Source organism: Orcinus orca, chromosome 6, assembly GCF_937001465.1.
Source record: "Orcinus orca chromosome 6, mOrcOrc1.1, whole genome shotgun sequence".
Lineage (NCBI taxonomy): Eukaryota > Metazoa > Chordata > Mammalia > Artiodactyla > Delphinidae > Orcinus > Orcinus orca.
Window position 1 is genome coordinate 99107993 of NC_064564.1, and position 18787 is coordinate 99126779.

The 18787-nt window shown below is 37.2% G+C and overlaps 1 protein-coding gene across 2 annotated transcripts in view; it reads left to right on the forward strand.

The window, feature by feature from the left end:
• UGCG (UDP-glucose ceramide glucosyltransferase) overlaps window positions 1-18787 on the forward strand; it is a 36500-nt gene that overhangs the window by 13404 nt on the left and 4309 nt on the right. Inside the window, exons 2-6 of one of the 2 annotated variants that reach the window (XM_004269335.3) lie at window positions 5399-5540; window positions 12271-12373; window positions 13319-13420; window positions 15284-15396; window positions 16884-17062. In XM_004269335.3, the coding sequence (XP_004269383.1) occupies window positions 5399-5540; window positions 12271-12373; window positions 13319-13420; window positions 15284-15396; window positions 16884-17062 (639 nt within the window). The remainder of the gene's footprint in view (window positions 1-5398; window positions 5541-12270; window positions 12374-13318; window positions 13421-15283; window positions 15397-16883; window positions 17063-18787) is intronic. The other variant, XM_049710982.1, reaches the window with a different exon arrangement.

Here is an 18787-nt window from a genome sequence, read left to right on the forward strand (position 1 = left end):
CAGAATCATTTGAGATGTTTGTAAAAATGCAGATTCTGAGGCTGTGGAATGAATGGTCCAGTAAGTTGTGATTTCTGCCTGTGGGCATTTTGTATACTAAACGTTTAAAAAAAAACCAGGAGTCTCCTGGCCTGGAAATTGTCTCAGAATAGTAAGCTGAGGCAATTGGAGGACTCGCCTCATTCGTTTTTCATATCTTAGGAATCACTTCTCTACCTGATATTCAGTATCTTAAAAAAACATTTCCTATTTTTTGTCTGCTTTTTTTGTTAGTTTGTTTCAGGTGGGAGAGTAAATCCAGTTCCTGCTTCTTCATATTGTCCAAAAGTTGAAGTCCTGAGGTGTGAGAGAGGGGAAGTCAGGGGTTTTTATACTTCTGTAAAGTCAGAGACAAAGTCGCAGACCATTTGTGATAACCCGAAGCTGGAAACAACCCAGAAGTCCATCAACAGGAAGTAGATAAAGTGTGGTATATTAATACAAGGAATACTATGCAGTTGTGAGACTGAATGAACTATAACTAACGGTACCAACAAGGATGACGGTCACAAACATGGTGTAAAGTAAAAGAAGCCAGACACAAAAGAGTATGTCCTACGGGGTCCCATTTAGATACATTTTAAAACCAGCAGAATTAGTCTGTGGTGTTTGAAGTCAGGATGTGGTTACCTTGAGGAGAGGGTAGTTAGTAGAAAGGCACATTCATGAGCTTCTGGGGTTCTGGTAAGACTCTGTTTCTTGAGCTGGGTACTGGTTCCATGAGTATTTCACTTTGAGAAAATTCACTGAGCTGTGTACTTACACGTGACTTTACTATATGGGTTACGTATCAAGAAAAAGTACTCCCTGGCTCCCCTACAAAAAGGTCAAGGCTTCAAGCCAAATGCACGATGGGAAAGTAGAAGTGGATTCCCAGTGTAGCAGCTGAAACGGAGAAAGTGCTGTACCCAGGATCCTGCAAGAAAGCAAGTTACCTGATCAAGGTAGGGTTGGAAACGGGCACCCACGGGAAATCCTGTGCAAGGTGTCAGGGCAGTAAGCTCATGCTCATGCCACCTAGGTAATGCAGAAACCCTGACCTGAGATACTTAAATAAAAGCTGCTTTGAAACCAGGAAACCTTGCAAGACCCTGTCAGAGACACTCATGAAACAGGCCCACTGGGGGACTTCACCATTCAAGCCACTTTTGAGACTCCAGGCACATGGGCTGTTGTTCATAATTTGGAAACTACAAATTAGTTTACAACACACTGGCCATGGCCAAGGTACCCATCGGCATCATGTCTGTGTGGCAGGCAGAGTTCAGGTAGGTATTCTTGCTCTAGAGCATGGCTCTGTTGGCCTCTCTAGGAGTTTTAAAAGGAGAAGAGCTTCTGTATGTGGGCGCCTCCCCCGTTAAACCACAGCTCCTTGACGGTATGGAGTCCGTCTGTTTATCATGGCATCACCAGTGCATAGGATGATGCCTAGTGTACATTTGGGCTCAGAATAGATTTGTTCAGGAAGGGAACGGTGAGTAGTTACGGAGCACCACTGTGTGCACAGCAGAGTGCTATGTGATTGTGTGTGTGTGCGTGCGCGTGTTGACTTAATGGATATTCTTTTTTTTTTTTTTTTTTTTTTTTGCGGTACGCGGGCCTCTCACTGCTGTGGCCTCTCCCGTTGCGGAGCACAGGCTCAGCGGCCATGGCTCACCAGCCCAGCCGCTCCGCGGCATGTGGGATCTTCCCGGACTGGGGCACGAACCCGCGTCCCCTGCATCGGCAGATGGACTTTCAACCACTGCGCCACCAGGGAAGCCCCGGATATTCTTTTTTTTTTTGATAAGCATTTCAAGTAATTTGTAGCAAGGGGCTATGTCCGTTGTATTACATAAGTCAAAACAATACTCTCCAAAGTAGGATACTTGGATGCTAGGGGGCAAACTACAAGATGACCCCTTAGGGTGTGGAGGGAAAATTGTGTGTGTGTTTGTATGTTAGAGAGGTGGTGGGGGGAAGGGAGGGAGAGGACTAGATACATAGATAGACAGATACTGGGAGGAGGCACAAATGAGAATTTTTTTAAAGGTCCTGTGATATAGTTGCGCTTATAATGATTTTGAGTAGAAATTTCAGATATAGTACTTATCATCAATTCGCTTCACTGTAAACCTGGAGAGGGCTTCATTGTTGTTTGGCAGGTCAGCCTATCTTTGATAAAATGCTGCATTCTTGATATGAAAGGATAGGAGGTATATCTATATTAGCATTTAAAGTAAAATGTCTTAATGAAGACAAAGGGAAGAAGGGAAAAACAGGATCAACGCTACACTGTTTAGCACAGTTTAAATTAACATTGTTTTTCATCTAAAGCCTCGCCAAATGCAGTGTGTTAGTGGGCTAGGTTTTTCCATAATTGGTCATCACCTCACATGCATGTTTTGTTACAGTTTAATAGCACTTAATGAGCATACAGTGGGACCAGTAGATAAAAATTACTGTGATTTTGACTTCTTATTCTAGCCTCCATGTCTCAAACCCTTTCATGATTTCAATGTCGTTGCCTCTCATTCTCTCTGTGCTGCATTCTGGATAATTTCTTCAGATCTAGATTCCAGTTCTCCAGTTGTCTTTTGAACTGTGTGTATGCAACTTCACTATGACCTGTCTATTGAGTTTCTGATGTCAGTGATCGCCATTTTCATTTCTAGACGTTGTGTAGTTCTTTTCATATATTCGTGGTCACATATGACGGTCTCTCTTGTTCCATCTCTTAGGTTTTTTTCAAGCAACACCTATAGTTTGCGTTCTGGGTTCCAAACCCGCGTGGTTAGGTGTTCTCCAGGGAGCCTTTTTGCTTTTGTTCCATTTTGCTTCGGACTGAATCCAAGATAGGCAGCATCCCCATCTTCCCTCTGTGGTCCAGAAGTTTTCTACTTTGCCTGTAAGAGATTCCATATTTATTCAAGGTTCTTCAGACAGATTTACTATCATTCCTGTCTCGGGCTTGTCACCATTTCTAGGTCACTAGGGACCAACAGATGGTCCCAGTGCAAGTATTGTCTCCAGCACTACTCACTCAGGGGTTTCTCCTCATTTCTGACTTGGGACGCTTTCCTTTTATTTCTAACAGTTTAGTCATATATTTAAAAACATGCTTTTAGTGTGCTTGTATTAAGAAGGAGGAGAGAAAATTATGAATATTATGTAAGAATTTCGTGTGTGTATGTTTTGGCTTGAATATGCATTTTTTTAAATCTCTGGAAAGATAAGTAAGAAACTAATAATGCTGGGGAGGTGGTGATGGCAACAAGACAGATGTGGGACAGGAGTGACAGGGGGACTTTTTTATATGAACCTCTTAATATTTTTAGTGATTTGAACCATGTGGATACATAACTGTTTCAACCAATTAAATATATAACATAAACTTTTCCTTCTGGCAATCTAGATGTTCTGTACTGGGTGGATTTCTCCAGACATCTAGTCTACTATTTTGTTAGAAATGGAATAGTTGTCATATTTGCGGTTATATAAATTTTAGATCATGGTTTTACCTCTTTCCAGCCCTCTAGATGAACTCTGTAGATCAATATTTTCCAAACTATCTGTGGCAAAGGATCAGTTCTTTAAAAGTTTTCCAATCTGTCATGGATTGATACTTTAGTAAACTACAGTGAAAATAAATGACTGACCATATGCTTGGATGGCATGGCAATGTCAAACTGCTGTAAAAGTTTCTAAGTGCTTGCTCTCCATTTCTTTCATCATTGGCCAGTAAAAAGCAACTTGTGGACCACTGCCACACTGAACAGCACTGCTGTAGATGGTACTCATTATTTTCTGGCGTTTGATGTTATGGATGAAAAATTGAGACCACAGTGTTCTTTAAATTTTTGGTTGGTTTAAATTTTTTTCCATTGTAGGTAGTAGCCTGCTTTTCTTTCCGTAAAGATGCATTCTGGCAGCTGTCCCCAACCTTTCTGGCATCAGGGACGGGTGGAAGACAATTATTCCATGGATCGTGGGTGGGGGAGGGGATGGTTCAGGCGGTAATGCCAGCGATGGGAAGCCGCAGATGAAGCTTTACTTGCCCATTGCTCACCTCCTGCTGTGCCGCCTGGTTCCTAACGGGCCTCGGACGGGGTGGTGGGGGGTGGTGGGGGGGGTTGGAGACCCCTGCTTATGGCCTTATCTGAAACATGAGATGTTTGCTGCAGCACACCCCTGCCTTAATTAGGGGAGTGAGCCTGTGGCTAACTTCTGTGGATGATGGTACTGGTGTACTTCCAGAAATCATTCATAGATGAATAGTATATTTCACTATGCGTTGATACTGGCGTTTTCTTGATCTTCTGGAAGGGTTGGTTTTCATGCTATTAAGTCCGGGCCGCCATCTGGCTGCCAGCAACTATAAGATGCCATTGATTTCAGAGATGTTAAAATGTGGAAGAATTGTGTCTTAAAATATCCTGCAGTTGGCCCCGTGATTGTCCCAGCCTCTAATTACTGTTGAGTGCTTGGGGACTTGCTAATGAGAAGGAGGGAAGACGCCTCTGGTGACTTGCTTTAGAAACTTCAGCACTCTGCTGAAGGGCGTCTCCTCTCTTTATCGTGACAACCTGACATGAACTGGAGCACGTTCTCTCTTCTCTAATTGGCATGGCTTCCCCCATTAGGAGCTCATTCCCCATGGGATGGAGCAGCGCTGAGAACCTTGGCCAACTTCTCTGTGATTTGGTGGCACTGGTATATCTTCTAGTGTCCGTAATAGGCATTTCTGTCATCACTGAGATTTTTTTTCTTACCTTCAATTTCCCTCTATTCCATCCCTGCCATTCAGAGATGGTGAGCATTGGGAGTCCTGATAGATATCCCATTTTCTTGCTTGCCAGGCAGGCTGGCTTGGTAGTTCTTTCAATCAGTGGTTGTGTGGACTGTTTGTTACAGAAATTTCTCAAATTTTTCTGGTTCCTTTTCCATATTTTTCTGGTGCAAATAGGGTTGTTGTTTTTTTCCCTGCTATGTTTATAGTTCTTTGGCCACCTTGATGACGATTTGGGAGGAAGGGCAGTTAATGTGTGGGCTAACATTGTCATTTGTTTCTTCAGCCGGTATTTATTGAATGCCTGCTCCAGGCCTAGCACTGTTCTGGGCTCTCAGAGTACGGCAGTAAACAGCAGTCTTAAGCTTCAGCCTTCGCTGGAACATTCATTCACTCTGTTTAGTTCTGGTTTTCCTCAACTGGAAGCTTACCTGGTTCTACTTTCTTTCATTTTCAGATATCCCTTTCGAAAGATGCCAATTAAAAAGAAATTCAGTAATTTATTGGTAGCTTGATACATACTTTATATAGACTTGGCCCTAATATAGTCTCCAGAAATGTACGTTAATATATGTATCATTTGCTTTTTAGCCGATTACACCTAAACAAGAAGGCAACAGACAAACAACCATATAGCAAGCTCCCAGGGGTGTCTCTTCTGAAACCACTGAAAGGAATAGATCCTAACCTAATCAACAACTTGGAAACGTTCTTTGAATTGGATTATCCCAAGGTGAGTACAGTGTTGTACTCATAGGAATGGGCTAGACCATACTTTTTTTTTCTTATAATAAACACTTAGAGAGAAATTTTGACACTGTATCAGGTGAAGGTATTAAAAATGCATGATGGTGTTGGCTTCATCATATTTATGCTCTAGTAGTAGTAGTAGTAGTAGTAGTAGTAGTTGTGGTTGTCATCACAGGACAGAAATGGGGGGTTGAGGAAGGGGTATAAATTCCTTTTCTAACTACCTGTATGTCAACCTGAATTAGAAATCCCCGAATGAAGCTCCTGGAATGCAGACAGTGTTAAGTGCCCGGTAGTTTGAATATGAAGATCTTGTTCCATGAGAGTCACAGTGAAAGTGAGAAAGCAATATTCAGTGGTCAGAAATGGGATGCAGGACAGCTAGAACTAATGATAAATCCCCTTGAGAATCTGACTTTTGGGGTTAGAATTAGTGGTAAGGTGGAGCTTCATCAGTACCGGATTTTTCACAGGGAGATCAGCTGGGTGCTTTGTGACCACCTAGAGGGGTGGGATAGGGAGGGTGGGAGGGAGGGAGATGCAAGAGGGAAGAGAGATGGGGACATATGTAGATGTATAGCTGATTCACTTTGTTATAAAACAGAAACTAACACACCATTGTAAAGCAATTAAACTCCAATAAAGATGTTTAAAAAAAACACCTAATTTTTGATTTCTTGATTTTTCTGGGGTTTAATACCTAATTGTATTGCTTATATCTTTTATCTATATAATCTGTTTATCTATAAACTCAATGTACTTCCTTCCTTGGAGACTTCAGTTTCCTTGAGATGGGAGTATTCTTTTTATTTCTTCCCTTTAGTTTCTTAGGAAAACTTAGTATTCCTTAATTTTTGTATTTAGTTTTATGGCAACTTTTTCAATTGCCTATTTGAGACGCTGCTTTTGAAAGCATGTTCTAGCAGTGGTAGATTACTTGTGAAAATATGTCTAAATTTCTACCTGCTTGATTTTCAGTCCAGTTTAATTTTCCCTCTGTGGTCTCTACTCACTTTCCTCAGTTTTTACCATCATTGCCTCGGTTTTTCCGTAGTTTTTGCCAGTCGGAGACTCTTCCCTTCCTATTTCTTTAGAACAATGTCGCCCAAGTAGTGAGAAAGAAGATGACATCTACACACCACACTCTCATGGTGACTGATTTTCACACTGTTATTTCATTTCTTTTAAGAAGAAGACACAGACATGGTAGCCTTAATTCAGCTCTTATTCAGTGTGTAGACATGAGTATCATTCAGTTATTTTTTAGTGTTGCTATATTATTGCTTTTGGAGTTTTGGAAGTCTAGGCATTTGAAGCTAATTTGTAGCAGAAAATTATGTATTTCTTCTACTTTGTGTGTGTATATATATTTAATAATTTTAGAGATCTGAATCATATGCATGCATTATCTTCAGTAAATTAAATATATAATTAGAAAAAATAAGATTGGTACTTGATTTTTTTTTCAAACTAAAAATGCAAAAAAGTGGCCTTTGATAATTCAGGAAGGATGAGAAACAAAATTAATTGTAAAATAAGCTTTGCAATAAGAAAAATGGAAGTTTTTCAAGCCTCACCTTATATAAGTGAATGTAAAGGAGAATTTATTTTTGTGAATGAAAGAATATTTTCATTGATTATGAATAAATTTCAGAGCATAGTGTGGAACCATATGCATTTATCCTTGTGAAACTTAATCTCACAAATTTCAGTGTTTTAACCATCATCCAACCCTTTCCCCTTTCCCTATTCAACCACTCTTAAAACTTAGTTATGGAATTTTTGTGTTGCTGCTCTTGTGAGATAATAGTCATGGAATTTAAAATGGTTTTGGAAGTTAGTGTGGGTTTAAAGAGTTTCTTAAAATAACCCCAGGAACATATGTATCCATTAACTATGAACATTTGGGATGAATCAATAATTGATTTCTTTTTCTGAATGAAGTTTTTTTTTATACAGTTTGGAATTATCTCCAGAGCTCTAGTTTTCCACTTAGTTCTCTTTCCACTTAAGTTCTTTTTCCGCTTAAGTTATGTCATTAAGACATTTATTTGGTTGAGGAGGAAGCTGTTTTGACACATTACAAAAATGAATAACATTATATGCAAGGGATTGTTTTCATTCTTTTTTAGTTCATAATTTTATTTTCTAATTACAAAAGAATTGTTAGCTGTGTAAAAAGAACATTTAGAAAGCAGAGCAAAAGTGCAGAGTACCTGCAATCTAAAAGGAAATGTTGATCTCACTGCACTATATTTGCTTTTTAAAAGACCAAAAGCAATGGCAATTCTACAGGAGACTGAAGTTAAACCACTGAAATCGCACAAATCTGAGTGTGAACACGAGTTGTTTGTGTCATCAAGGAGGCATATAGTCATGAAATGAACATTTGTGTAACTGCCAGGCCCAGCACATTTTAATATTCTCCATTTGTCAAATGTGAACATTGTTTTATAAAGGTATGGAAACGTTTTTGTTCTGGATGTAACTCCTTCCTCTGTTATTTGATTTGGAACCTTATAGGCCATTTGGAAATATGTATATAACATACTGAAATACTAAAATTTCATTTAATTTTAGACATGTGCAAGAAGATTTATTACGGACACTTGGTGTGAATTTCTAGGTTTAAATTTTGGTGAGACTGTTATTATACTAAGTGCCCTGAAAGACATCTATGCTTTAAATATCTTGTAAATCCACCTTATATTGATATTTATTCCTTGGGGAAAAAAAATTCTTGGAAAAAATATAAGAATAAAAAAAATGAATACAATTCATTTTTCACAAAATCGAGTACTCATTTGGCATCAGCATAGAAGAAGGCATTTAGGCAGAAATTCAGCCATAGTAGGAGGGTTCAGTAATCTGCATCTAAAGTGTCTTGATGGCTTTACTTTAGTAAATTCTGGCCATATGAAGAATTTTTAAATGAATGATCAGAGTTATTAACAGAGTGAGGTTATGGTAATTGTGATTTTCTTTTCTTTTTTGCAAATATAGAATGGGTTTAAAATGTTTGAAGTCCAGTGCCATACTTGGATTCTTTATTGTCACTGATGACAGTAAAGAATTTAAAAAGATTGAAAATAGGTTCAGTTATTGAAAGATCGGCACAATACATGTAATAAAACTACTACGTCTGAAAGATTAGTGTTTTACCAAATAAATTTGAAAAATCATGTAAACTACCTAGTTCTTGAAAGTAAGTTTTTGATATAACTTATCAAAACTTTGAATTCAGAGCAGTTTTCTTACAAAACATCTTCCTTTCACTCAAAGGAAGCATCTATCTTTCACTCAAAATTTACCCTAGGGCTTCCCTGGTGGCACAGTGGTTGAGAGTCCACCTGCGGATGCAGGGGATGCGGGTTCGTGACCCGGTCCGGGAAGATCCCACACGCCGCGGAGCGGCCGGGCCCGTGAGCCATGGCTGCTGAGCCTGCGCGTCCGGAGCCTGTGTTCCGCAACGGGAGAGGCCACAACAGTGAGAGGCCCGCGTACCGCAAAAAAAAAAACACAAAACTTTTAATCGACTTAATATCTTATGTTTTACCAATTGCAGTGTAGTCGGAGTGATTTAACTATTTAAGTACAGAAATTCCTAGCAAATTAAATGTTGATCAAACATAGAGATTCTAGCTGAAAAATGAAGATTCTTGGTTAAAATCTAATACTTTAGAAAACACTTGGAATACTACCTCCAATTTGGTATAATTTTTAATATCAGGCACATCTAAGGGAAAGTTATATCTTTAATAAGAGTCTGAACATTTTTTAGATAAAGTGAATTGAATTTCATCTGCACTCTGGCTTATCAGGAGGTATTTGTTTTTCATTTGAAATTAAGTTTAAGAGGTGTAATCAATAAAAACAAAAACTTTAAATCTTGCATTTGGATAAAGGTAAACTATGCCTCCCTTACTTATACTAACACCATATACTTCTGAAAAAGTTTTTGCTACAACCTAGTATAGCCTTTTTCTTCCCATTGAGTAGATGTCTAGTACTATATATTACAGAGTTTTCTCTTGCTGAGGAAAAAGCCAAGAGTAGGTTTTTAATAATATTTTATGGAATTGTATTACTTATAAACATATTCTTTCACTATATTTACTTATACCTGTAAAACAGTATAAATCATAAAAGCATAAAACTACGCTATGTTTGGAAAAACAATGAACTCTTTAGAGCAAGCCTGACTGAGCAACTCACTATAGTAGGAAAGCTCATTGTTACTTACACCCTTTGGAAAGTCACTTAACCTTTCTAATCTTCATGGTTAAGGTCTGCCTCTTGTTGGCTCAAGCAAACATTTTGGTAGGGAGGATGGCTGACTTTTTATGGGACTTAAGAGTCAACCCTTGAAGAAGTTTCAGGGTGTGGCAGGAATGGTGCCCATCCCATTCTCAGATTTTTATCTGATCTCTGGAGACCACTGGCTGTAAAGTTGCTTAATCATTTCAGTACCTCTAAGGTGGCAATTTTGGTCAGTCATCATGAGAGGTAGATAATGGATAGAATATGTAATAACTATAGGTAGAAAGTATGAGGAAAGTATACATTGCTTTTCCCCTTTACTTTTTTTTTTTTTAATTGGGGTATAGTTGCTTTACAACAAAGTGAATCAGCTATATGTATACATATATCCCCTCTCTCTTGGACCTCCCTCCTACCACCACCACCACCACCACCACACCCGCCGCAATCCCACCCATCCCACTCACAGAGCACCAAGCTGAGCTCCCTGCGCTATACAGCAGCTTCCCACAAGCTATCTGTTTTACACATGGTAGTGTATATATATCAATCCCAATCTCCCAATTCATCCTCCCCCAACCTTGTGTCCACACGTCCCTTCTCTACGTCTGCATCTCTGTTCCTGCCCTGCAAATAGATTCATCTGTACCATTTTTCCAGAGTCCACATATATGCGTTAATAAACGATATTTGTTTTTCTCTTTCTGACTTACTTCATTCTGTATGACCGACTCTCAGGTCCATCCAGGTCTCTACTTAATTATTGAGAAAACTTTTTTTTCACTTGAAAAAAAAATCTTACCTTGTTAGCTAAACTTTCTTTATCTACCTTAGTCCTGGTCCTTATGTGCTTGACCACTAAATTCTATGCTGCCACTTTTTGCTGACATAATATATCAATATATTAGGTGAACAGTAATTATTGTGCTCAAGGCACTGTACACATTTTATTTCCACTTTTTACTTGTGTATGCTTATCAATGGAAGTAAATCAAACAGGCCTTCCCATTACCTTAGCTTTAGTCCGTGTATGTTAGACACCTAAAAAATTGTGTCCTCAACTTTTTGTATTTTTTAGAACACATAGCTTTGTTATTTTCTCATGGACATGATTAACCTTCCTCTTTTGCTTAAAAATGTTCAATCTGTCTTAGAAAGAAGGTTTGGTAGGAAATCTGCTATTGAGTCAGCATGAATTTATCACCACTATTGAAAAAAATTACTGCTTAGAATACATAGCCCACAGAATAATAGAGTAGCATCTTTATGTGTGAAAGCAAACACTTTTAAAAAATTTAGTAGTTTACTACATGGTATCTTAGAGCTCAAGATTTTATAAACTTGGTTACATGTCAGAATCCCCTCGGATGCTCTGATTCAGAAGTTTAAGAGTGGGGCCCAGTATCCTCTTTTTAAAAAAACTGTCCGAGGGTAATTTTGACACAGCCAGCCAAGTACTAAGAAATGTCTTCCTTAGTGTACTATCAGAGAGTAAACATAGGGCTTCCCCAGTGGCGCAGTGGTTAAGAATCCGCCTGACAATGCAGGGGACTCAGGTTCGAGCCCTGGTCCGGGAATATCCCACATGCCGCAGAGCAACTAAGCCCGAGCGCCACAATTACTGAAGCCCGCAGGCCTAGAGCCTGTGCTCCACAACAGGAGAAGCCACCGCAATGAGAAGCCCGCGCACCGCAACAAAGAGTAGCCCCAGCCTGCCGCAACTGGAGAAAGCCTGCACACAGCAACGAAGACCCAATGCAGCCAAAAAAAAAAAAAAAAGAGTAAACATGGGTCTGGGCAAAATAAAATCCTGGGTGTTTTCATAGTTAAAAGGCTAAGTGTGCTTTTCAGGATACATTTTTAATCAAATCAGATTCTATTCTACTTCAGAAAATTATTATACAACAAAAAATCTAATCTCACTTTGTCCTTGTGAAGAGTTTGGGAAACCTCTTTAAATTTATCGTAGTGGTATTCAGTATGTAATTTTTAGCACCCTGATGAAATGATATTAAGTTCAGAGACAAAGCTTCTAGAGAACGAAGGGTGTGTTCATTTTGGTTGCTTTCTGTGTTGTTTTCACACTGCTAGGCACCCTGTGAGCATCTAATAAATCTTCAGTGATGAAGCCCATGGAGAAGCTTGGAATCCAGTTGAATTATTAGGCCATGCCTATCTGGCAGTGGCAAGACTTCAGCTGTGGGCCCTGCCAATCTCTTCATTCTCTCTTTGGCTTGCAGACAGCCCCTTCTGGAGAAGCTGCTCTCGGTTAAAGCAACACTTGATAATCCTTTAAGTGTCTGCATCCATTATGAATACTCTCTTAACTTTTAAACTTTGTGGGTACAATTGCTTGTTTTTCTTAATGCTTTTTGATCCATCAGTAAATACTAATAATAAGTGATTATCTTTGGAAAAGAGGTTAATTTACATAAAATGTGTTCTTTGACTAGTATGAAGTACTCCTCTGTGTCCAAGATCATGATGATCCAGCCATTGATGTGTGTAAGAAGCTTCTTGGAAAATATCCAAATGTTGATGCTAGATTGTTTATAGGTAAGTAACAAATTCTACAATAACCTTTTTGCTTTAATGTATTAAATATCAGTAATCTTCTTTACATTAAACTACAGATTAGGGTGCTAGACACCCATTAAGTTATTAGCATGTTTGCTTTATGCATGTTTGTTAGATACAGTGAAAGGTGTTTCTGTCCTTTTGAGAAGACTTAAGTTATAAAGACAAAGTTTTTTTTTTCATATCTGGGATTAACAGAATTACCCCAAATCATGTTTTACTCGTCAGTCAGACATGAGCCTGTTATTTTTGTTTCTTTAATATTTTCAATCTATGGCCTTTTCTGTATCTCATTGATTATAATTGGGAATGAGGGATAGAATTCATTTTTGTAATATTGCAAAAAGAATATTTTTCCAAAAGCCTACAGGCTTATTCTAAAGACTAATTAGAGGTATATTTGCTATTAAATATTGATTAATGTTTACTATTAATGCAAGCACTTAAGAATTAGAAAACTGAAACTAATGAATTTTCAAAGATTAATGATGTAATTTTCTTTTTGAGAATGAACAATTTTTTTCTAAATATATTATTATGAATAATAAGAAACATAATGGGTTTTTTGGCTTTTTTTAAGTATGATGGTTTCACCTACTATTTTCTTTTTTTTTTTAATTTAATTTTATTTTTTTATACAGCATGTTTTTAATTAGTTATCCATATTAGTGTATACATGTCAATCCCAATCTCCCAATTCATCCCACCACCAGTGTCCACCACCACCCCATGCCACTTTCCCCCTTGGTGTCCATGAGTTTGTTCTCTACATCTGTGTCTCGAGAGAAACATAATGTTAAAGTATGTTTGTTTAAATTATTAAATCTGCAAGTACTTTTTACTACTCTCTACTATGTATATGTATAATAGAAAATATTTCCAATATTGCATGAATTGTTCACTGCTGTACTTTAAAATTTTTAGGTGGCAAAAAGGTTGGCATTAATCCTAAAATTAACAATTTAATGCCAGGATATGAAGTTGCAAAGTATGATCTTATATGGATTTGTGATAGTGGAATAAGAGGTGAGGTTTTTCTTATTTATTTTGCAGAACTATTCATTCAATGATAAAATGCCAAGAGCAGTCTGAGAATACATTTATCAATCCTATTTGTTTGCCTAATAAAGTAATTCATTTTATCATTATTTCGTGGTAATATGTCAAGTTATACTTACTAAGATTTTGATGTTTTTTATACTAACCTAGAATGTTACGTGTATGAAAATGTTTTCATTTTGAAGAGAAAATTCCAACTATTAAAAAAAAAAAATAGTCGGGACTTCCCTGATGGCGCAGTGGTTAAGAATCCACCTGCCAATGCAGGGGACACGGGTTCAAGCCCTGGTCCGGGAAGATCCCACATGCCGCGGAGCAACGAAGCCCATGCGCCACAACTACTGAAGCCCGCGCGCCTAGAGCCCGTGCTCTGCAACAGGAGAAGCCACCACAGTAAGAGGCCTGCACACCTCAACAAGGAGTAGCCCCCGCTCACTGCAACTAGAGAAAAGCCCACGTGCCGCAACAAAGACCCAATGCAGCCAAAAAAAAAAAAAAAAATAGTCGTGGTCTGTTATATAGTCTATGAGCTTTTTCTAGGTGTAAGTTTTCCCTTATTCATGTGACATCTTTTACTTTAATCTGTTTGTGGCATGTGCAATGTACTGTCTCATGCAAAGGGACAGAAATTAATAGGTGCATATTTTACTAGAATTACATACATTTATTAGAATACATTCATGGCTTTTTACCTAGCTGATTTTATCAGGAATTATTTCAATAATAATGTTTTCAATTATATTGAAATTATAATGTCAATATCAATATATTGACATTATAATTTGTATTTTTGCATTTTTAAACATTTATACTTATAATAATTTTGGTATTCTATAATATTCTATTATATTCTAATTACCTCAAGTTTTTCAACCTCAACGCTTTTGGGCTGGGTAATTCTTTGTTGTCAGGGCTGTCCTGCAGGGTGGTTAGCAGCATCCCTGGCCCCTACCCACTAGATGCAGTAGTAGCCGCTGTTGGTTGTGACAGCCAGAACTGTCTCTGGACATTGCCAAATGTCCCCTACAGAGCAGCAGTTGAGAACCACTACCCAGACTACCTGTATTTAAGGTCCAAATACACTTTTATACAGTAGATTTAGTTCTTAAATACTTGAAGGAAATAAAAATGAAGTCGTATAAAATGATATGATATTTTTGCTATTTAAAAATGGGGAAATGATTTAAATTTTATCAGCTTGAAATGTGCAAATTTGAAAATTAATAGTGTGGCACTCCTACTTAATTAGATTACAAATCTATCAATTCATGGTCAGAGATTACATTCATTTTTCACATTTGCTATCTTAAGTTATTTACTATCATATATTTGCTATGTTTTCAGTGTATCAATCTCTGTCAAGTATATTCTCATTCAGTTCCAATTAGCAGTTTTGAGAGAGAATATCTCATACCCCCAGAAAGAGGAGGCTCATTCCCTATGGTTGGAATGGAGGAGTCATAGTGAACACTGAGCCCCTTTGACCTCTGCTCCTGTACCTTTTGTACTAGGACATATTGTCCATTATTCCAGTTGGGAGGTTCAGAAATGGACTGTTAAAGTTTTCAAGGTACATCCTGCCCCTGCTACATATTAGGTATGTACCAACCTGCAAGTGTCCAGAATAAATTCACTACCATAAGTTAACCTCTTTGAAATTTTGTATTCTACTCAGAAAAGTGATTGAGATTCATTTTATTAGACCCACATACAAAGAAAAACATTTAAGAATTTAATAACTCATAAATTATATTTTACATTAGTGGGCATTTTACTAAAAGGAAATTTTTTCCCCTCTCCCTCTACACCTTTTTTTCTTTTGCATCCTAGTGATTCCAGACACACTCACGGACATGGTTAACCAAATGACAGAGAAAGTAGGCCTGGTTCACGGGCTGCCCTATGTAGCAGACAGACAGGGCTTTGCCGCCACACTAGAACAGGTAAGTGCAATGGTTATAAATAATATTCTTGGGCTTCCCTGGTGGCGCAGTGGATGGGAGTCCGCCTGCCAAGGCAGGGGACACGGGTTCGTGCCCCGGTCCGGGAGGATCCCACATGCTGCGGAGTGGCTTGGCCTGTGGGCCATTGGGCCTGTGCTCCGCGGTGGGAGATGCCACAGCAGTGAGAGGCCCGCATAAAAATGGATTAAATAATATTCTTGTTATCAGATCCCTAATCTCCCAGAAGCTTGAGACTATGCTGAGAGTTGGGATGAGCTACCTGAAGTTAACTGTATTAAGTCTATGGGTTCTACATTTTTGGCTTCAACCAACCATAGGTCGAAAATATTCGGAAAAAAAAATTCCAGAAAGTTACAAAAAGCAAAGTGTAAATTTGCCTTGCACCAGCAACTGTTTACATAGCATTTACATTGTATTTACAACTCTTTACATAGTATTTACATCTCTTTACTTTGCATTTACATTGTATTTACAACTCTTTACATAGTATTTACATTGTATTTACAACTCTTTACTTTGCATTTACATTGTATTTACAACTCTTTACATAGCATTTACATTGTATTAGGTATTATAAGTAATCTGACAGGTGTAGATAATACGCACATAGCATCGGTGGATTTTGATACAGGGCTCCTGGAACCAATTCCCCTAGGATACAGAGAGATGACTAATTACTAGGTTTTATATCTGATAAGTTGGGTGATGACCATTTAATTCTACCGTTAATTTAGTAGTTTGCATTTCTCATTACTTCAAAGCACATCTAGGAAAAGGGCAGTAAAATGGAAGACAGAATATTAGTATCCACCCTATTTATGAAAAATACATTGAAAAATGGGGAAGTTGGGAAGCTCAGTGACACCGGCAGGAAATAGCTAGCTATATAAAAGGACACAAGAAAAAGAATTAAGAAATAGGATTGTTCTATTGGTTGATGTACCTATAAATATTGTGTGTATGAATGTACGCATGTGTGTAGCCACATGCATACATATACACATATACATGTACGTACATATACCTATATATGTAGATGTGTGTATATCTACATGAACATTCTGAAAACAACACATTAAATATTAATATTTTATATGAAGTGAGTGATATTTTTTACCTGTCTGATTCAAATTCAAATTAAGTTTTACTTCAGTAAATCTTTAAATCTTGGAGTTTTAGAGAAGACAGTATTTATTTGAGAATAAAATATACTTTTCCCTCCTAGAAGTAAATACTTCTTTGTAATGGTGATAATAACAAGTGTAGTCAACCAAATAAGAAATTATTGACTGCTTGCTATATGTAAATATTACTTTGTACCACTTTTTATTCAGGTAATTTATGTAAGAATAATAGAATATTCACCCAATCATACTGAAATTCATTAGGAAAAAGAATTTATAAACATCATATATTTAACATAAAATTCTAATTGTATACATACGTTTTTGGCTTTGTTTTGGCAGGTGTATTTTGGAACCTCTCATCCAAGGTCCTATATCTCTGCCAATGTCACTGGTTTCAAATGTGTGACGGGAATGTCTTGTTTAATGAGAAAGGATGTGTTAGATCAAGCAGGAGGGCTTATAGCTTTTGCTCAGTACATTGCTGAAGATTACTTTATGGCCAAAGCAATAGCTGACCGGTAAGAAAACTAAATTAAATTAGGCTGTTACATTTTTGTTTCCTAACTTCTGTTGGTTTACTCTGTTTGTTAAACCCATGGATTAAGAGCTATTTTATTTTATTTTTTGCTAGTGAGTACAGAATAGTTTAATACTTTTAGAATGTAATTCCTATTAATTATTCAGTTATGTACTAATGAAGCAAATAAATGTTCTAATTTCTCTACATTCTTCAAATTAATGTGGTTTCTAGAGCAGTATGGAGTTTCCTTAAAAAAACTAAAAATAAAGTTACCATATGATCCTGTAATCCCACTCCTGGGTATATATCTGGAGAAAACACTAATTTGAAGATACATGCACCCCAATGTTCATAGCAGCACTATTTGCAATAGCCAAGACATGGAAGCAACATAAATGCACATCAACAGATGAATAGATAAAGAAGATGTGGTCTGAATATACAATGGACTATTACTCAGTCATAAAAAACAATGAAATAATGTCATTTGCAGCAACGTGGATGGACCTAGAGATTATATTAAGTGAAGTCAGAGAAAGACAAATATCATATAATATCACTTATAGATGGAATCTAAAAAAACAATACAAATGAACTTATTTACAAAACAGAAATAAATTCACAGACATAGAAACCAAACTTATGTTTACCAACGAGGATAGGAGGGGTGGGGGAGATAACTCAGGAGTTTGGGGTTAACATGTATGCACTATATAAAACAGGTAAACAACAAGGACCTACTGTATAGCATACAGATACATACACACTGAATCACTTTGCTGTACACTTGAAAGTAACACAACATAGTAAATTAATGTTATACTATACTTCAATTTAAAAATAAAATAAATACATTTAAACCCTAAAAAAAAAAAACTGCATGGTTTGAAGTTATTAAATTGAAGCTTCTCTGTGATTATAAATTTTCATTATTATGGATGTAAATTTTTATGTGTTTTAGAAGAATTAAAAATGTCAGTGCAGTCATAAGCCGGTAGGTGAAAATTTAAAGAATATGATTTCAGATTTTGAAATTTCTCAGTAGATTATTTCATACCTTGCTAAGAAGCCACCTAATGATTCACATGATTGGCTTAATAACATTTCTCTATCACACAGTGACACTCATTTGCTTTTTTAAAGGGGGTCATTTCCTTGTCTGATAATTTACTAAAGATGTGAAGTATGTTTTTAAACTTCTCTCCTGATGGTGTTAATGTGGTCCATGGTTTCATAGCGTTTCTCATGAGATACAGAATACCACTTTTGGTTTCACACCCTGCCCTTTTTTTTTGATTAATAGTGTTCAGAGACTAAACTATTAAATACAGGACCCACTCTATTTAGTACTTTCAGAATGTCTGTATTTTAAGTTTATTAAACTGTGAACTGAGGGGTTGTTCCTTCCATTTCTTAGGTGGTACTATCATGGGCCTCTGTAATGACTAAAATGTGTACAAGTATGATATACCCTACGTAGGGTGCTATCCTGGGACGAGGCTCACCCTGAACACTGACAGTTGCTCACTTTTTTTTTTAATTAAAATATAGTTGATTTACAGTATTATATAGTTTTAGGTATACAACATAGTGATTCAGTATTTTTATAAATTATACTCCATTTAAAGTTATAGCAAAATAATGACTGTATTTCCCTGTGCTGTGCAATATATCCTTGTTGCCTATTTTATACAAGGTAGTTTATATCTCTTGATCCTCTTCC